This window comes from Phoxinus phoxinus (assembly GCF_949152265.1).
Source record: "Phoxinus phoxinus genome assembly, chromosome: 16".
Lineage (NCBI taxonomy): Eukaryota > Metazoa > Chordata > Actinopteri > Cypriniformes > Leuciscidae > Phoxinus > Phoxinus phoxinus.
Window position 1 is genome coordinate 10,930,546 of NC_136891.1, and position 22,048 is coordinate 10,952,593.

The following is a 22,048-nucleotide window of genomic DNA, read 5'->3' on the forward strand; positions in this document are numbered from 1 at the left end:
TATGATTCAGACTACGCCTAGATAGCTGATATAACCTGGCCCCAATTAAATTAAGCAAATCAGCTCTTAGCCTACTGCAAAATGAATCCTTTTGAAGTCCCTCTCTTCTGAAGGTTAAAATGGACTAAATGGTCAAGGTTTGATCTCAGTCCTAGACTCTAGTGCAAAGTACTTCAAATCCCTTTGTATTAAAGAAAACATTAGGCATAGACCACCAAGGTCACACAAACACATGTCTGGCAAAGATGCAGATTCTGAGCTGTTAGATTCGGTCTATTTAGAGAACATCTGCAGTCCAAAGAGACAAAATAAAAATCCATTGACAAAAAGATAGCCAGGATGAAATCTTTTCTGCATCTAGCATAAACAACTTTGATAGTTTTCTTTGGAAGAGTTACCAGAGGATGGGTTAGAAGTTTCTTGATCTATATCCTCTGGCATGGCTAAAAATGTCCCTATCTGCACAGCCTGCTTTATTTGAATTCATCCTTTTATAGTTACTTTTCCAAATTTGGAGATTAAGTGAAGAAATGTGCCGCAAATATGAAAGAATAACACAGTGGGGAAATGAGGAATAATAGAAAATATCATGTCATGTGTAATATTTATTGCATCCATCTTGAGAAAAGATCTTTTCTCGTTTTAAAATGAATTCCTTCTTCTTGACGTGTATTTTAGTTTTTAAAAAAAGATAAAAAAAAAGTGTATTTTAGTGAAGCTACACTGGTTGGCTGGTAAATGTCAAGGAACTGTTAGTGGGTGAAAAGGTACTTAACTGTATTTATATAGATCTATCTATACAAGCTTTTTTTCTAAATCTTTTATACAAGTTTTAAATAAAGAACGTAAATAAGCTAACATTCTCGGCTCGGATTGGATTTCTCAGTCTTTTCTCAGTTGCTGGCAGATTGAACATCACATTTTTTAACTGAAAATCTTGAAGTTCTCAGCTGACAGAACCTTTGCAAACGTACAAACAACAAAATAGCCTGCTTCTGAAGGGTGTTTCCCACATAGTTGTGCTCATGTTCTGTCTTTTCTAATAAAAAAATGAAACAAAAAAATAATACAAATATTTAATATACATGTATTCTTTCTTTCGTTACTTGGGAAGTACTGTAAATACACTGTATTGTGCACTGCAATACACTGCCTACCTTTTTTTATACTGTTATGTGGATATACTGTAAATTGTCTTTACAAAGTTCACAAGATGCATGTGCTGTGTAATCACAGATAAAAGACATTTGTGAGGTTTGTTTCTTACCATTTATTGTAGGTGTATATCCACCTCATCCAGCGCTCTTTTTGTTTTCTCTTTCAGTTTGAGAAACCACTGCAAACAATTCAGTGTGTGAGCAAACCATCCAAATGAATCAAACTGAATCGTGAACAAATTCTGAATTTTTGCAAAGCTATTAAATCAGAAGAGTGCTTAATTCATGAATTTGGCATGACTACCGTAGTTCTGATTCTAAATAGCTGATAGAAATGACAGTATTGCTGAAATATCATCAGGAGAAATCATTCTCAGCGTGGTATATGGTAATTCACATTTTCAGATTTTAAGATGTTTACTGGGGAAAGAGATATTTCAAGGGTCTTGCAACACCCCTACTGACAACCACAAATTATCTTTATTTGGATAATTTCCCCCCCAAATGAATCAGCTTTAAATATGTACTTGGATGGAAGTTTATGGTTCAGATCTAAACACTGATGCAAATCAGTAATTTGAGAATAATTCGACACTTCAAATAAAGATTGCATTAGGTTATTGTATAATTGTGTAAGATATTCCACTTGAGTCCTATCCCAGTTTGACAGTCACTTACCGGTATTCTCATCTCTTCCGGGACAACAAATGATGTGGATGGGCTAGCTTTTTAGAAGGAACTTTGCTGCTCCCAACTGCATTTTAATAAAAGCAAACATGGCCACTCACAGTATATGAACATACTGTATGTAGCCTGGGAAAACCCAGACCACTTCCGGCAAATTTAGATTTGCTCTGCAAGTGGGTCTGGCAAAGAGCCCATTGAAACCCATTTCCAATCCGTCGAAATCGCGGCACCAATCAGAAACGTTGGGGCGGGCTTTACACGATGACGACAGAGCAGAGACGGTGACGCAGATTTTGTACATTACAAAGATGGATGCCGCCGTGGAACATCACAACATCACTCGTTCGAATCAGCTATCGCGTCTGTTTCAAGCGATTTAAAATGGTCATTTTCGTTAACACAAACAGAGAATGGCTGAGAGTCTCGAGATGTTTCTCCGTCGCTCTGCACACGTCATGTCATTCATCGCTCTGATTGGTTTTAGATCTATCCGACATCCGTTGGTGACGCCCCTGTGGAAATGAATTGTCTATGGAGCTTTGCCAGACCCTAACTCAGTTACAACTGAGAGTGGTCTGGGTTTTCCCAGGCTATACTGTATGGCTTACCATTCAAGAATAAAATGGAAAAACAACCATATACAAATTTCAGTTCATTGTTCTGTAAATATAATCATCCTGTGTGTCCTCATGGTCTTTTATAAATGAAACCTGCATACATTTTGTATCATAAACCTTATTCAACATTGAATATGTAAAAGTGTTCTTCCAAAAAAATAAAAAATTCACGATTTGTCCAGATACAAATTTTTACATCTGACATTGTCCTCCTCACTGAGTCTCAGATGAGTCTTACAATCTGTCCTCTGTTTCCTCGTAGAGCAACATCCCACTGAAGATAGTCAGGGGCTCCACTGAGTGGGCAAGTTTACCTGTGACCAGGTCAATGCAGACAGTATCTCCCTCCTGCAGAGGAAGTATGATGTTGAAGATGACCAGGGAGCCAGGAGTGTGCCGTGCCTCGGCCATGGGTTTCTCAAGACCCTCAGGCTGATAGCCTGCCGAATCTCCACGGGCAATACCATAATTGGATTTAGACAAGACTGCCTCAATCTTGACATTCTTGTGACCTGTCAGGACTGCACTGAAGAAGTATCGCCCATTCACAGGAGCAGTGAACAAACCTGTCAAAATACATTTGATAAGAGCATTTATGATTATGACAGTCCTTTATTCACATACAATATGCTTGTCTTTAACATACATACCTGTTTTTGTATTGTAGGCCTTTCTTTCATTGACAAAGACCTTGTTGAAGACAATAGTGCCTGCATTGTCTTGTGGTCGTGTGAGTGCTGCTGAGAATGACAGTCTTGGAACATTGGCATCCTCTCCGGGAGGTCCTGGTAAGGACAAGAACAGACAAATGTTTTTTAAATTATATTTATTAATATAAAGTAAAATCATTTTAATAGTAGAAGAAAAAGTCATGGCAGTAGTAATAGTAAGAATACTGACCTTGTTCACCTCTGAGGCCTAAATAGGAGACAATTAAGAAAAATGTATAGGAAAATATTATTAATTTAGCCTGTTCTGTTAAAATTGTGAAAAAAAAAATATCATTAATTTATTTATTAATTTACCTGGAGGTCCTATAGGCCCCACTTTCCCTTGTGGTCCCTCTCTGCCTGGATGTCCTAGTGGCCCAGGAGGTCCTTTGGATCCTTTCTCTCCTTGAGGACCAGGTTGTCCAGGAGGTCCTGAGGATTGGCCGCAAAAGTCATTGTAAAAATAGCAAAAAATACTACACTAATATATTTTTCCTCCCAAATGTCTGGGAAAAGCCCGTAAAAGTCCTGGCAGAAAGCGATGCATAACTTGGATGTAGTGTAACGATGCCCAGTTCCAGGAATGCACTAATATTTTGTTGGTAGTACCAGTTTGCAACAATTATTAGTTTACACTAAGTTGTCAACACTTTGGGGGGAAAAAAGTGGATATACCCAAAAACTTTTTCAGCAACACCGGGTGATCGCGCAAGACTTTTACGGGCTTTCCCAAATCACTGAAGTGACCTAGACGTCTGGGTTAGCATTAGCATAAGCCATCAGGCAAGTGTTATTTAAATAAACTCCTGATGTACTTACAAACTTTCCAATGCCTCGTTTTATGAGTACAGAACCAATCTGTACTACTGTAGAAGTTTGGTACTATTCCAGGCATTATTAGTGGGGTAATTTACGAGATACAACCTTCGTATCCATTAGCGCCTGCACTAAGCCATTCGGCTGATATATCTAAATAAGCTCTAACTTTAATAATGTTCAACCAAGGGAAAATAAGCTTCTGGGGGGGTGTTTGGGTCGAGGTCATGGTCATGGTGTAAAGGACCCTAGGTTGAAATTACTCCGAACCATCCCTTTAATAAAAGACTTTTAGAATTATAAAAAAATCATACTTATTCCAAACTAGATAAGATAAATAGATAAGAACCTACCAGTAAAGTCTTGTTCAGTGAAGATCTGGAACTCATTGAGAACGTCCAGTATGGAAGAGTTGAGGTTGTTCATCCTGCCACGAATGTTCTCTAAGTGAACATCATGAATGCTGTTGATGGCCTCACCGTGTGAGATAACTGTGGAGTTTAGGTCATTAACACACGTCCAAAGCCCAGAGACATGTTTGCTCAGGCCATCTTTGATAGTCTGAAGGTTAACTGACAAGGAATCCAGTCTACTGCAGACACCCTCCAACTTCGAGAGTCTCTTATCCAGCCCTTCTCGAGAAAGTTTGCATTCTCCCATTTCAATCATCAAATTGCTGTTAAAGCTACTGATGCCATCAAAACGTCCTTTACTGTCTTCTTTGTGCTTGTTAAAATCATCCTCAATCTGATCTAACTCTGAGTAAATTTTGTCCTTAGACCTATCCAGATCAGAAATTGAGTTGCCGTGCCTCTGTATGGTGTTCCTGAAGCCTTTCAGAGTGTCATTGATGGAGCTGAACCTTTGAATTACTCCTGTGAGCTCACCCTGAATGGACTTGAGGTCTTTGCCAAGCTTGCGAGTTATGGTGTTTTGATTATCTATGTTCCTCTTGTGGTCAGTCATACTGTCCATGCATTGGCCTGTGCATTTCTCTACCTCTTCTTTCAATTTGCCCACTTCCTCCTGGAGGTTTGAGCATACCTGTGAGCAAACATACTCATCTGAATCTACCTTTCTGCGTAAATCTGTAAGTTCTCCCTGGAACGTATTAAAAGAATAGCTGGTTATGTTTCTTAATTTTTTGAGCTCGCTCTCTATCGTACTACATATGTCGCAATCACGTCCCATATTCTCCACATCTGTGATGATTTGGTTAAAGTGTTCTCCATCGTGTCCTGTCAGATCCTTAATTTTTTGAACGTCATGACTTAGATCTTCAATACGGTCAAATAAGGAGTCACCAGACACACTTAATTCCTTTAGCTTGGTGTCAAACTTTTTAATGTCCTCCTCATTGCCAAAAACCTTCCATTCCAGGCTTTTCACAGTATCTGCTGTCTCACTCCCTTTTGGACCGCACGTCTCTGTGCACAAATTAATCGCTGATTTAAGTCCGCTGTCGAGATCATTTGTTTTGTTCCCTAACCGTTCCAGGTTATTTTTGTGATCGTTAAAGACACGTTTCAAGTCTTGGATGCCCATTTCCATGGTAGATATTCTATAACCATGATCATCATTTCGATTGAGGACAGAGTTCTTTATCTGGCTGATCTCTCTCTGGACAAACTCCTTCATACTTGTTTCAGTATGGGAGCATTTTTGCTCAGTTTTTCTCACAGTCCCGTTCAGTCTTCTCTCCAGGTCTCTAAGACGACTGTTCAGTTTTTCATCAAGTGCTTTTCCCCGACCACCATTTCCATTGCCTGATCCTCTCAACTCTTTTTCAAGACGTCCTCTAAGGATATCATACGTCTCTGCAGTCGAACTGACCTTCCTCTCAATGGCAATAAGTCTCCTGTCAAGATCGCTCAGGGAATCACAGCAACTCTGAGAGCGTGACAGTTCCCTCTCAAGCATCTCTACAGTTTGACGGTGGTGCTGCTCCATCACACTGATGTGCTTCTCCAGCGCTCGGATCCTCTCTCTGTCTTCCTGCTGTTGCCTTTGCATGCTCTCCACTCCAGTTTGGCAAGACGAGCAAGACAGTGTCACTCGTCGTTCCAGCTCCCTGAGAATCTCCTCTTTAAATGTGCCATACCGACTGTCCAATTCGTTCCCAATTCCATTGCTGCCTACAAGGTGGTTGTTGATACTGGTGAGGGTCTTGTCATGGACCTGTGTCATGTTGTCCAGCATGTCCAGTTTGGTCTGGATGCTGTGAATGGTCTCCTTCATCCCTGACTGGGCGGCGTCGGCTAGATTGTTGCCGCCACTGATACCTTCCCTTCGAGATTCCTCGTGCATTTTCTTATTCATGCTGTGTACGATTGAGTGGAGGTTGTGAAGTTCTTTATTCAAGCTTTGAATTTGTTCCTCAAGTTGTTTTATCTTGTTGTTGTCACTTCTCCCTATGAATAACATTGTTTATCATTGAAGTTGTTTAACATTTACTAATTCAGTAAGCATATTATTTTCTGTTTTAACCCTAGAATGCATGACCCATGACCCATTATACCTATAATGTTTTTTGATTAAGACATAAAATAAAAACAAAATGCTGCAGCAATTAAAATATTCTCAAAATCACAACCTATCAGATAAATTCTCCCTTTATGCATTCTAGGGTTAAAGGTAGGGTAGGTAGGATTTATATAAAAACTTTTTACCAAATTTGATTAAACTTTCTATATATATCAATGCATAATTAAAATGTAAGTACTCTGATAAAAAGAGTATAAAAATCGAGTGACTCTAGACCGTTTAATCTTCATTAAACACAGCTCATTATTTCCATTCGGGACGAATCACAGGATTGGCTTGCGCGACTGTCACTCTCCGTCGCCATGACTACCGCCGCTATTACTGGCTCTGCCCACGTGCGTGCAGTCGCGCACCTGTTTTTAGGTGGGAGTGAATGGAATTAATGAGCTGTGTTTATTGAAGATTAAATACACTAGAGTCACTCGGTTTTTTATACTCTCTATTTCAGAGTACTTGCATTTTAATTATGCATTGGTATATAAAGACAGTTTAAACAAATTTGAATAAAAGTTTTTTTTAGACAATTCTGACCTACCCTACCTTTAAGTGTAACTCCATACCTTCTTCACCAGTATGTCTGCCACTGCTGTCCTGTGTGGCAGAGGAGCCTTCACTACAATCATCACCTGAGTAACCATGACAGCACTTCCATTCCATCTCTGTGACCATTTTATAGGCAACCTTGTACCGTGGTCTTCTAAAAGTCCGATACCTGTGGTATGAGATATTTTGTCATATTCGGTTCTAACAATAGCTGAAACTATTAATATGAACTATATGTATAGTAGTCCAACTTGACTTTTTTTTTTTTTGTAAAATTGAAGATTTAATATGTGTGTACTTTTCTGACATTTATGAAAATGGAGACTTAAAGCTGTCAAGTTTAATTAAATCATCTTTCACGACTTTAACCGAAGTGTCTCTAATGGCACTGCTCAAGTAGGCAGATAGAAAATATTTCTGTTACGTTCATATCCTAGGCTATGTATCGCTTTTCAGAAGGCCGCAACTCTGCTAGGAAACAGTACAATAAAGGCCTGTTCTTCATTTTCTTAGAGCTGTTGTTTCTGGGCATGTTTTTGTTATTTTATTCAGTCAAAGTTTTCAGTACATCATTAAAATCTTTGAAAGTGTTTGCTTTGCTCTGGCAAGCCTCTTGTGTGTCTTACTTAACTTTCAAGTGCAGTTGTTGCTATTATTAGAACATTGTTTATACTCCATTCATACTTGTGATGTGGCTTCTGTATAGGGGACTAGTATTATAGCTGTCTTTGAAGATCTTGGATAAAACTGAGGTTTACTGAGACCTAAGAAAAAGGTCAACTTCATCTTGGACTTATGGCTGAAATTTGTTCTCCAAAAAATGATTAAAATAACGACATTACAAGTAACTTGTACATTAGCAGTTTCATCAGAGACAGATTTCTGTCTCAACTTCTCTCCAATCTCATTCCACAAATAGTTTGGTGGACATGCATCCCGTTGAGAGAGGGACATGGGCCAAAACTTTCCAGTTTTACACTGTCATAATAACGAGTGGTAACCAAGATTAAATGAAATGCAATTTGGCAGTGTTTTTGCTCATGAATACTTACAAAACCACATGGGAACATTGGCCCCAAGCACAGCGCTGGTATTCAGGTTTCACATAGGTCTCCACTCCATCTTCCATTACACAGCTTACAGTCCGTGTCACTACGTAGGCACACCAGTTTCTGTTTGTGTACAAAGCATGGGCAAATTATTCTTCTTAAAGCTTCAATTCAAATGGTTGAGGACTGCCATCTTTATTGTAGACATAACTAAATTAAAAAGTTATCTGTAATTAAAGTACAAATAATTGCTCTTCAAAACCAACACTTTCCTCCAATGACACCAACAAAGCATCACATCAGTGCAACCAGTTAGCAAGGTTATGGCAGCATTAGGGTTGGCAACAAGAGCTGGTCCTTATTCAAATTCACCCTTCTTCACTGAGAGTTTGATTGACAAGCGATCTGACCAATCATAACACGACAAACAAACCAGACAGGAGAGTTAGTAGATTAACGTCGTAGGGCTTGAACTTGAAAAATTATGTGTATTGTTTTTTTTCCGCGGTTGAAACAACATCCTTTTGATGGTCATTCATGTTTATTTTGTGCTATACTGTAACTAGTAGGAAGAGATGATCAGTTCACGTGCCGCTTGAACTGAGGCACTACAGCAATCTGTTGCGACACATTAAAGAGCCAGAAAACAGTATTTATTGTTTGAACTTCTTTAAAAAATTACGATTTGAAAGCTGAGACTTTGATTCGCACCAAAAGTACCCTCTCTTGTCTGTTGGTCAGTGTCCTCTTTACTCCTATTTATGTGAGAACGTGATGTTTGGCATGAGAGCGGCATGGCTTGTCGGTCGTAGCAACAGTAACTAAGGGGGGGCGGGTCTTTGCGTAGGGTCAATTGACATTCTGTTCAATTAAGAGCATGTGCAATCTTCTACTGATGTGAAAATTGCCAACTATCTGACAGAGTTCCCTGCACTACTGAACAACACCGCTACGAAATCTACTGGGTGAAACAGACAAGCATGGCTGATTCACAAACAAATGACTCCAGTTCTTTTTAGTGAGACAAAACATTCAAACGAATGTCTCTTATAAACCACTTATTTTTGGTGAATCAAAACTTACAGCTGACCAGTGTAGTCCGATTCCCGAATGAGTGACTCTAGTGATGAATCAAACATACACAACTATGGCTTTTATTATTACTGTGCAAGGCTGCGTTGTATATAAAGTCTGACGTGCTGCATCATGTCTCATAATTTGGTGTTTTCAGTTTATTGGAGAGGCTTGGTTCACAGTAAATGCTGCTGCAGACGAAGTACATCTTTGCAAAGGCTGTTAGGTCACTTATTATGACAGCCATCTTCCCAAATTTGTAATGAGAATCGTTTATAAATCGGTCACAAAAAAAAGAGCTTTTCCTTGGTTTTTCCACCAAAATAAAAGCTCTAAGATTTAAGTTTGAAAAGAAAGAAATTAAGACAGCAATAATTTGTAAATCTTGTTGTGATTATTATTAAAATATATTTAAAACGATAATTAGTTAAACGATTATTATTTTTAAATAAAAATGTTTTACTTATCAGTACAATAGTAATACATTTCTTGAGTAATTTGTGTATTTTTAATATATATTTTCTTTATATATAAAATGTTTATTTATATACAATTTTTAATAACAATAGTAACATTAATAATACTAATTTTAATTATTGTTGTTGTTCTTGTATAGTTATCGAATGGATAAAAAACAGGTTATCCTTCTTTGTCTTCAGTCTGATTAATGGATTGAATATGTTGACACACTTTTGTTTGTTTAGTAATGTCACCTCTAAATAATCTGTAAAAAGTATATAAAAAGTCTCTGTAAAAACCTTTTGCAAGGATTGTTTTACATGTATTTATTATTGAAATGATCTCATAATTTGGCATTGCATTTCTTTCTTTCTTATTTTTTACAAATATGTATTCCTTAAAAGAACTAAAAACAAAAATTGTTAATGGAACCGATAATCCACCCATCCTGTGAGAGAATGAGGGGAGAGATCGCCATTCTGCTAAAATGTATACATCTGCTCTGGGCACATATACAGTATTTATTTGGAATAAATACTTCATATAAAAATGGATTATACTATTATCTTATTTTTGTTCATGTGGAATTGTCTTCATATTCTATGAGAGTTTAATGTAGTTTCCCCAACACCTTGGAGAGCTGTATGATTTAAAAACTAATTTTCTGATTAAAGTGATAAATTATGTTGTTTTCTCAGGGAGCTTGTTTAGATGGGATTGAAACCAGGCTGGAATCCAATGTCACTGGTTCATTAAAATAACTCATTGAGCCTGGTTAGTCATTCGTTATCATGAGCAGTGCTGAGACTGGAATGTCTCGATGCATCAACTGCAAGTGCTCTGCTCTCACACATACAAATAAATGGGGCCCAGACACTCAGAGTACACAAGTTCAACACGGACATCTTCACCACAGACAACCGTGCTTTTCAAATTCTACACTCACTCAATCTCAGACTAGGCAAGGTGCATTTATTTGTGTTTCTGTGGACCTAAATATTGACTAAGTCTTTTTCATCATGCATTATAAATACAAAATGTTGTGTTTGTTTGTAAAATAGTGTGAAATATTTATATGCATATCCTACTGTGTATGTGAATTTTGATTGGGGGTGTGATGAAAGAGCTTGTATAGACATTCTGAATATAACCCAACATTAATAGCAAATTTATGGATGGATTCATGGACGTGTGCACATGTATTAATTAGGACACGCATACAAATTGTGGTATTTGGGGGATACAACTAAAGAGTGATGGCAGTAGAACACTGAGCCATTGTTTCTGTTGTAGTCTGTGGGGGTGGTTAAAGAAAAAAGTAAGACAAAGGCCTGGGCCCATGTATACCAATGAGAAAAAAAGGAAATAGTGGTTCTCAGCTTTATCAAATTTGAGAGAGGAAAAGTAAACAAAAACTTTGGAGTCACAAACAATGGCTTTTTTGTCTCATATGTACACAAATCCATTTTGATTGTGTTCGAGATCAGTCTTAAGAATAAGTTCCAATGTGCAGCATTCTTGTATTTTTGCTCCCGGTTTAATTACCACACAATGGTTTCTCAGGAAGCAGTATACTTTTTTTGGTGTTGGAAAGAACTCTGTCTGTAAACACTTCCAGTCATCTAATTATTTTTAAGACACTGCACCTGCCAGCATACATTTTGATACAATAATAAAATTCACTGCTTACTAGTCATATAAACAAGAAGACCCAGACGCAAGTCGGTGTCAGGCCTGTGCCACTCAGACTCAAGAACTTCCAGCTTAAGGCGGCTGAATATAAACACTTTTCCTCAACAGGATAAAAATCCACAGGACCCAATTTGGCAAGGAATGAAGTATTCCTACAACATCTCAAGCAGAAACAGAACTTGGACAGAAATAATAGTGAGAATACACAGCAACATAGGGCAATGTATTGCTATGCTCAAAAGAGAAACCGTGGGTAGGCCTGCAGGGTAATTGAGTTATCCATGCAAACAAAGCGCAAATATATTTAAGCAAGCTGTCTAAAGGCAGATTAGTTTTTCTGCATGCAATCTAAAGGCCACCTTTTGAAAATCTATTTTCACGGTTTTCCCCCACTAGACTTATTTTCAGACTTTTTCCCCGCATTGAATGATACCGATACATCTGTGCAGAACCGCAGAAATGCATATCAAAACCAAATACCTTTTTACATTGTCCAAAATATCTCTGTACAAAGATTAGCTTTTGGCTTGGTCAGTGTCCCTCCATTGCTCCCATATCATATTTACTTGTTATATCCAGTTTCACAAACGTTTGCAATTATGGGTAAAAAAGTGTGTATTTCCCATTTGAAATCTAAATGATTTACATAAAGTTGAGCTCAGCAAACTGTTTTGTGAGATGCTTACACAATCTCCCAACAAGCAAACACTGTTCACACATTTGCTGAGGCTACTTGCATATATAGCTTACAGACTTTACATCAAAGCTGAAACTAACATTGTTTCTGCAATGTGATAAGTTTTGTCATAGCAGGAATTACTTGTTTACGTTACCTGCCAATGCACACAGTCCAATGAACACAGTCCAAGAAGCATTTGACAAAACAAATTTGTAAGGGTAAAGCCTCCTGTAATATTCAATTTACAGTGTATGTATATATACAGTGATATACATACATACATACAGCATCTGTGCATATCAGCTATTTATGAGGCGTAATGTGGACTGACTCAGTACAACTCGATCAAAAGTAGAGGGACAAATGATATCATTCAAGATATTGGACCGACAGGAAACATGACACACTGTGAAGGAGGATTTCAGCTACCACAAGTCGTGTAATATTTCACACATCTGTAAAAACAAAACAGAGTTCAAAAACAGCATTAAGCAGTGGTGCCAGGAGCCAACACATTCTTTCCCGCAGAACCTCTGTACACCACTGGGTTGTGCTAATGCCAGGATGAGTGCACATCAAGGTCTTCACCGTTTGGCCTCCGTCCCATTGCACATGAATTGACGTCTGCTTAGTAATGCCAAAAAAGGGAAGACCTGTCCAACAGTAGCTCACGCTGGCAGGGCAAGAGTCTGTGATTTCATACTGGTCTTGGTGACTAGAAACTAGTAAAGTAAACTCATAACATTATGAATATCTGCAATATTAGCATATCAGCTCCGTGTGAGACAGGTACGTGACATACGATACACCATGCACGTGATCTTGAAAAAACAGCTTGAATTTAGTATTGGTACACGACTGCTTTGACAGTTGACCAGTTGTGATGATCAGGGAGTAATTTCAGATAGCATATAGATTATTTTATTAATATAAATATGTAGTAGCTAGACCATACCTCTAAAATCAGTTCATTTAGATGTTAGGCCCACCACATGAAGCACATTTATTTTACATGACAAAACATTTTTCAGTGTAGCTACAAATATATTACTTATAATTATTAATATGGTTAAATTATTAAATTATCAACTCAGACCTGTTGTTGCTAAAATGAAAACTCGTTTGTATCTTACCTATGTCTACTGGTCACCTTAGATCCACTCTGTGTAGCAGATACAGCCTGACTCTCATCCACATGTTGAGTGTATCGTGACGCGTAAGTTCCCGCTCCCCAAATATCTCCGGGCAAAATCAGAGCCAACAGAGCGAATAAGTAAACAAAATATAGTGCCATGACTTAAAAGTAAAAACGGAATTTAAAAATGCGATCGTTAAAAAAAGTACATCCAACAACTTCAACGTAGAAAATCCGACTTGTACACACGGAGCGCAGTCCAACAGCCCCACTAACTCTCCATGAGTCTATGTTCAGCACTGATCGGTTTCATAAAGTTCTGTGTAATATGTTTATGCTCCGCTGTCATCATTTCGCGCAGTGTCCATTAATCGCAAAAGATGCTCCCGTCAGTTTCCCCATGACACATGGTCCGCACTCAAACCCTAATGAGAAGTGTCCGGTTTTTTCTTTCTTTCTCGTCTGCGCAGTCATAATGTGTTACTGCCCTGAATAGATGCGGATCCAAAATTCTCTCTCTCTCTCTCTCTCTCTCTCTCTCTCTCTCTCTCTCTCTCTCTCTCTCTCTCTCTCTCTCTCTCTCTCTCTCTCTCTCTCTCTCTCTCTCTCAGAACTACGCTCTGCTTTTAAATTTTGGGTCCCTCCTGGATTTCTTTTCAAATGTGAGTATAAACTCTAATTATAACAGACATATAACTGTTGTCTACCCATTGTCTTTTCATTACTCTGTTTTTGTTTCATTTGTGGTCTTTAAGTCATTGGAATTTGACCCACTTTTAAAAAATCAGCTCACATTTGTTTGTAAATTCCTAATATTTACCAGGGGTTTTCATACTTTTTGATGCCTAATAAGATCTCCAAATATGATGATAGCTATTCAAGATAGTTTTCTTCAACCTGCTATTATGGTTAGATGTATAAACCTGAAGATAAACATTTTCCATTCATTTCATATTCATATTTGTAAAGCCCTGTGTTAAGAAAAAGTATTTAAATTATTTAAAAAAATACTGTTGCTAAAAAATGTTTTATAATTATTTAAAAGTGCAGTATGTAATATTGACTAAAAGCAAGTGGTTGAAATGCGTACTGCAGTCCAAAATAAAATAAAAATTAGTTGTTTCTCCCGCCCCCTCCTCCTCCTCAGACGAGACTGGAGTCACGCGGATTCCCAAATTGGGACACGCAACATGAACAAGCGATTTTTTTTTATTTTTAAATGATCCATTTCTGGATATAGAGCTTATTAGATGCATTGATGCCGAGGCTTTTTAGGTCGGGTAGAATCTGCAATCTCTAGTTTGTTTGCTGGCTTCCATGGCTGCAATACGTTGTATTTCCCGCCAACTGTCAAGTAGCGGCGGGATCACACAGACTAAAACAAAACTGGCATTCCGACATGGAACACACATTTCAAAGTAGAATAATTGGCTGTAGCATTGTTTTTCAGAGAAACAAGTATGTCATCTTAGCATGTTTCCTAAATTGCAAACATATTATGGTATTTTTATGCTTTAGTATGCAGTCAAAAAAATGACATGCACCTTTAAATCTATAACATGACAGCCCTAAAATTTAAAAGAAAAAGATTATGTTCTCTCAAATTTTCTTTTTTTTTCTCTCAAAAAAAAAAAAAAAACTGAAAAGGGCCTGGAATTCCCTGGACAGTTTCCTCTGATCTCAAGGTTGCTGATATAGCATCACATATAATTGCTGTGATCTTAAAGCAATGCCGAAGGGAGGATTCCAAGCTGTTAAGAGACATGACCTAACCTAGGGTAGTCATCAAAGATTGTTCCGGTCGACTGGACCAGAAAAACAGCCTCAGCAAATTTTTACCTTTAGCAGCATCTCTTGTCTAAGTCAAGTTTTGTCTTAAGAGAGTGGCTAGACATCAGCATTGAGGACTATGACAACCCGTAGTGTCTCAGTTATGGCAGTGGTGTTGTAAGAACCCAGGCAGACAGCAGTTGAAACATTCAAGGTTAGTTTGAGTGAGGTCTTTCTTCTTGGCCAGATGTGAGGAAAAAGTGTGTGAATGCAAGTGTGGTGTGTTTTGAATTCCCTTCCACAGCTTGATCTAAAAATCTGTGTGTGTAAAAGCACAAATCGTATTAGTAATATTTTCTTTTTTTTTTACCAAACTCTGTTTGCATCAGACAGATTCAAATCTCTCTTAATCCATGTCTGTCTACCACAGAGAGCGAAAGACACTTTTGATGAATCATTTTTTATATTCATTGCATTTTAATGTCATTCAACCACAAGGCAGCATTTTCCAGTTTCTATTTGAGTTTAGTCTGCATTATATACTCCGATTTTCCTTCAAACTTGGCTGTGTAGACGTTAGCCAACACTGGATCTTCCCGACTTTCATTTTGAAACTGAAAGCACTGTTAAGTCCCTGGACTTTGTACAACAGATTAAAATTCCTGAGGGGACAGTTTATTAGCAATCAGTGAACAAAAACTGTGGTACACAACACGGAACAAACTGGGGGTGTTGTGGTAGTCACATTCTTCTCAGGGATTCACAGAGAGATTTCTGAGAAATGATGAAGACATGGGTTGTGTCTTCACCCCATCCTTTCTGAGTTTTATTAAGCTTTATTTTTGGCCTTTTATGAGTATATATGAGACAGGAAGCAATGGGAAGGAGAGAGAGGGGAACAGGACAGGCAAAGGACTTCGAGCCGGAACGAGAACTGGTCGCCTGAAGCACTGGCTATTGCTCTGACAATATATTAATTTTCGTATTCACAGAAGTTTTAAAGAAATAAGTTTAACCAAAAATAAAAAATCTGTCATCATTTTCTCACCCAAAGCTTTCCAATGTCCAGCATTCGTACTTTGAGAACCAAAGTATCATAGAAGTCATCCATATATCTTGTGCACTGTATTCCAAGTCTTCTGATAGTCATATGATACTGTGTTTTTTTGTGACAAAACAGATTTTTCCCTCCTGTGAGCTGTGAACCGGAGAATTTGATTGTCAGTGGTGAACTCTACCCTGGAAATCCAGAGTTCTCGCGAGAGCACAAATTGAATTTGCTCAGCGAGTAGCTCTGGTGTCGAGTAATGATGCTCATTAAATATGCCCCTCTATCTGAGCTGCACCAATCACATCGTGTTATCTGATATAGGCGGGCCAGAGGCGAGCTAAACAGATGACGACAGCGCTGTGACGTTGAAGTCATTAGTAAATGGATGAACTATGGATGTGGATGAACACCAGTTGTTTGAAACGGCTTTGGGCGCTACAATGAAAGATTTAGACTTGCCCTTTTCTCTAAATGAGGAACAGAAGACGGCGCTCGAATCGTTCCTTTGCAAGAAGGAAGTTTTTGCTGTTTTGCCAACCGGATATGGCAAAAGTAGGCTATAATCTACCAGTTAGCTCCGCTCAAGTTCGAACCCGAGGACAGACACGAGAGGCGGGGAACAGAGTAGACGTGGTAAATTTGAAGTTGCAGAAGTAAGAACGCCGTGGATCAGGAGGTGAGGTGAATTAACAGACTGCAATAGCCTGGACTTAAGTTGGACCCAACTTTTCAAATGTAATCAACATTTTCCTAAGTACTAGATGTGTTGGGCTATTTAACATGACATTTTAATTATATTATGCTAAAATGAACGAAATTACTCGAAAAAAAAGATTCGTTCATTTTGCTGAACGAGATTCAAAGATCCGAGTCAGTAAAATGATCCGAACTTTCCACTACTACTCCGCTGGTAGCTACGCGTATGGGGCTTAGTTATACGTCACCCCATGCATTGTTGTGATTGGTCGTAGTGTTAGCCAATTGCGTGCTGTGAGATTTTCAAATGCATGCTTGGTGCCGCCCCTCAAGCTGGCCGATTTTCACTAGGCGACACCAGACCATAAATCTTTCAGATTTTGGTCTGGATTTCCAGGCTAGGTGAACTCATGAATCCGATAAACCCGATTCATGAGAAAAATGACTCAAATCGGTTTTGTGACCTTAAAATAATGACTTTTCTCATAAGCTGCCATGAATGTGCAAAGAATGGAACAACATGAAGGTAAATAATTTAATTTTGACTGAACTATGCCTTTAAATATTTTTTTTGCAGACCCTCATTTATTATACACATCAGCCTCCTTTCCCTGAATCAGTTTTTTTCTGAAGTTCAAGTATGTTTACATTCTTTCTGTCTTGACCTGCCATCCTAACACCATGGGTCGGGGCATTTTGTTTGGTTTAGTTGTGTGTGTTCTCTGTATGTTGTTATTTTACACTTAGAAACAGCCCAAGAATGCCGGTGATTGCCACCCACCAGCAATATATATTTTACAAGATCACAGTAGTTGCACTATTTAAAAAAACAAAACAAATACTACTTGAATTCATGGTCGGTTAGTTTGATGGGAGTCATCGAGAGCCGTTAAACCCCAGTGCACTGCCCTATGGTTTGCCTCCAGCATGCTGTCAGAGTCTCTGCACACATTCCAAAAGTTAACATAAATACATTCAATCAACCTCAATGACAGCTGCACTCCCCGCAACACAGTCCCGTTAAAACCAATCTCTGGGATTTGACTTGTTGCTTCTAAGAGCACAGTCACCATGTCTGTCTTTAACTAGAAGGGATTATTTTCACTGTGTCATGACATTGCTGCTTGCCTCCTCAGACATTGGATAATCCTTAACTCATGATTTAAGTGTTTCTAAAACAGGAAACGTCACAATGAAATAAAAAAATGAACAATTGTTTCTTATTTCTTTCAGTATTTATTACAAATTATATATCTGTGCACATCAAAGGTACTGTATGTAACATTTTGACTGTACTAAAGCACAAAATTACCATAAAAATTTTTCAGATATATAGGAAACCATCTAAGTATATATATTTGTTTCTCTGTTACAGCCAATTATTCTACTTCCGTGTCGGAATGTCTGTTTTTGTTTTGGTCTGTATGATTCTACCCAATTTATTCACCCAATAGTATTTCGACACCCCGGGTTGCCAGCTGGCAGAAAACACAGCGTATTTTAGCCACGGAGGCCAGCAAACAAACTAGGTCAGAGATCGCAGATTCTACCTGACCTAAAAAGCTCTATCTCCAGAGGCATATTAAAACGCGGATGAATCATCTCATCAACTTACAGTGTAAGTGCTCGTCGCCTTCTATTGTCCATTGCGCTCGTTCCTGTTGCGTGCTCTCAAACTGGCAACCCACATGAGTGTCTAGTCCAGGGGAGTAGTCACAACCCTCTCCAATATTTTGCATTTGGACTGCCGTACCCATTTCAACCACTAGCTGTCAATATTACACACTGCACCTTTAAACTAATTAAAAATGAACCTACATTATAAAAACTGACCTGAGACCAGTTAAAACCATAGACACTAATTCATGGATGTTTTTTATTACTGAGATGATTCTTGTAGACATGGTGGTAATGGACTATAATGTTAATTTTTTTCTTAGTGTAAGCTATATAAAGGCAAAATTATTAAAGGTACACTGTGTAGGAATTTATCCCATCTAGTGGTGAAATTGTATTTTGCATTCAAACGAATAGTGCTCTCTAGCACCTTGCTTTTTCAAATGCGTGTTGCAACTACGGTAGCCGTTAGAAGCTATGACAACAATAGCCCTTCGTCGAGTTTAACTATACGTTACATGTTCTACTGTTATGCTGCCTATGTAATGAATTACACAACCAAACAATGAAAAAAAAGCTTGTAATTTAGACCGTAATATTGACTTACCTATTGAGAAGAAAGCAGGCTACTTCAGAGTCCCTTTCAAAGTCTTTCTCCTTCATTAGCTCTTTCCAACTGGGTAAATCTATCCCGTTATTTACCCTCGATTTTTGAATTCGCCGGTCACGTTTCCTTTTAAATTCAATTTTGGTATTTCTCCTGTGGCTCGGCATAAGTATGATCCTGAATTAAGTAGGCTACCGTGCAGTGCAGCCTTTCAAATTTACCGGGGCAGTGACACGCATTACACCTCTCTCTTTGTCCGTTTCTGCTGGTTTCTGTCATATTACGCTGGCTCTGAACGAAAACGCGTTGTGGAAACGCGTTGAGGTAGCCTGGTGCTCTTTGTCCCTCTCATTTTTCAAGATGGCGGAACGACATGCAAGCCTCCGTGGAGTTACCTGTCCCATATAAATAAAGATAAGAAATTATTCGCGTACGAGGATAAGTCGCATCATTGGGAGAGGTAATTGTACACCATTGAGGACATATTTATGAAAAAAGACATTGATTTTAGCTAATCAAATACTTAAAAAAACTACACAGTGTACCTTTAAATGATTTCAAATCAAATCAATACTCCATGTCCATTTTCTAAGTAGCCATTTAATATGAAAATACGATTCAATTAAAATACGATTCAATTAAACCGGAATTTTTCGGAGAAGCGTGATGGTACTAATACTAAAGAAAAAGAAACAAAAGAACAGCCACCTGTAACATATGTGTTCTGGATCCAACCACACGTATGCACCAGGATTTAACCTCTGTTTTAATTGCCAATTACATACACTGCATGGTTTACATGAAGACTTAATAGAAAACCGCTGTGAGAAAAACAACTCTTTTTATTTATGAGAACGCTGTATTGCTTTTAATGTTTACCATCTGCATGCTGGAGCAGTCACGCAGTTAGTGGTCACAAATGTTGGTTGTTGGCATTGTTCTCACGTGGGAAAAATAAACTTTGACTGTGTTTTGCTTTCAAACAAGCATACGCTTTTCTGTTAATTTTGGAAATGCAAAGCGAAAAATTTTGTGACTTACGCTTTTGACCTTCTAATGATCCTGAGAGAATAAAACACATTACAACAATGTTGATTCAGGAACTAAATAAAAATGAAAAGCACCAGCCCACATAGTCTACAGTGGAGATCTCGATAGCTGATTAACTTTCATGTTCTGTTTGTGGTCTTTTATTGTTTTTTTCCACAATGCTTTTTTACCAGGGTCAAATTCACTCCAAACAGAAACAACATTACTAGAACGGCAAATAAAAATAGAAATAGTGGTAAAATATTAGGATAAAGTTACAGTAATATCTGCCTACTTTTGATTAGATCAGAGGAACACATTAAAATAATTTAAAGGGAAAATAACAAGTTAGTTTCAAAATTGCCTTGAATATTTTACACATCATGGGGTTTTAATAGAACATGGTGGTTAATTATATAAATATTATAATGAAACGTAAATGCCAGAATGATTCAGACCCTTTTCCTTTGACATGGCACAGAGGTGAGACACTCTGGATACCCTGCCCAGAAGGATCAAGGCCTGGGAAGGGGTTTTGGTGTGATCCTGCTGTGTCTTTAAACCAACCAGAGCAGCGGTGCTCCACTGGGTAGCCACTGTGTTCTCAATGAACCGTGGAGGGCTGTGGGTTTAATGGCAGTAAGAGTTAAGAAAGCAAAGGGATGTGGAAAGAAAGCCCTCCTTTGTGCAAGTGGATGAGGGGAGAGACCATCCACAACCTTCGACTTCCACCCCCGCCCCAACACTAGCTCTTGCTTTACTATCGTTTTGGACTGGCGTAACCAAACACAAGATCAATGGAGGAATGAGCACTGAAACCCCACAAAAGCCAAACATGCTTCCTTTCTGGGTTCATTTTAAAGTCATAGATTAAAGGAAGCAATACATTTTTTTAAATAAAATAAAAGATAAGAATAGCTTGTATCTCAATCTCCCTTGAGATGTTTTAGTAAGTCAAATCACACCAGTCAAATTCAGGAGTAACATAAAGTACATTAAAATTGATTATAGCATGCATAACAGTATTTTCTTTTTAAGGGGCCCAAAACCAAGAGCCATAAGAAAGACAGACTTCAACAGCCTTCATCTGCAACAGGACACTGCTGTCACAAAGACCATGTGATACTTTGTTTTCTTTTTTCCTCCACCTTAAATTAAAAGGTGGGAGTTGGCTTTACTCCACTGCATGGCTGGTATAAAGGCCAGCATTCATAAGCTCACACATGCAGACTGTCAAGGAGTGTCAACATCCTGACCAAAATGCATAATACTGGGTGTGAAAGCGAGAAGTGGTCTCTGTTTTATTACAAGTAACTGTAGCCGTTGTGTTTCATTTCAGCCAACAATAAAAAAGAAGTCATCTTTTACTCACCCCTCCTCAAACCCGTATGCCATGTGCAATATCTCTTCATGTTAAGAAAGAAAGGTTTGGAACGACATGAGGATGAGCAAATCATTAATTTTAGGTGAAATATTCATTTATATTTCATGGATCTATAATTATAAATAATTTGTGACCCCGGACCACAAAACCAGTCCCATGGGTCCATTTTCTGAAATTGAGATTTTTACATCATCTAAAAGCTGCATAAATAATCTTTCCATTGATGTATGGTTTGTTAGGATAGGACCATATTTGACCGAGATACAACTATTTGAAAATCTGGAATCTGAGGGTGCAAAAAAATTGACTAGGGTCGATTTTTTTTTTTTTTTTTTTTTTTTTTTCATTTTTATTTACGATTTTGCTGCATTCACTCACAAAAATAAATGTTTTATATAGGAAATTTACTAAATATCTTCATGGAACATGATCTTTACTTATGTAAAATTGTCACCGGCCCACCGGTGGGCCCATCTCTAGTTTTCAAAATAAATGACAATAATATAATAAAATAAAAGCCGTAATTTATCAATTTGCAACAAGAATATTTTCATACTCCTAAGGCGTGTTCAGACCTTTATTTTGAAATAGCAATGAACATGAAAAATCATGAAAGAATGGTAAACCTCAGTTTGTTTTCATGCCAAGAGTTCAAAAGATAGCATCCATTCAATTATTTTAGAAACAAATAAGATAATATAATTTTATATAATTATTTATATAAAGAAAAAA

General features: G+C 38.0%; 1 protein-coding gene across 1 annotated transcript; it reads right to left on the reverse strand.

The window, feature by feature from the left end:
• Positions 1 to 1,251: 1,251 nt before the first annotated feature.
• Positions 1,252 to 13,675, reverse strand: emilin1a (elastin microfibril interfacer 1a). Its single transcript, XM_079584500.1, has 9 exons — positions 13,161 to 13,675; positions 8,127 to 8,246; positions 7,092 to 7,243; positions 4,341 to 6,398; positions 3,487 to 3,603; positions 3,362 to 3,379; positions 3,112 to 3,246; positions 2,441 to 3,027; positions 1,252 to 1,959 (listed from the first exon to the last, which is right to left on the reverse strand). Exons 1-8 carry the CDS (start codon positions 13,319 to 13,321, stop codon positions 2,696 to 2,698), a joined length of 3,093 nt encoding a protein of 1,030 aa, XP_079440626.1. The 5' UTR covers positions 13,322 to 13,675; the 3' UTR covers positions 1,252 to 1,959; positions 2,441 to 2,695.
• Between the last annotated feature and the right edge of the window lie 8,373 nt (positions 13,676 to 22,048).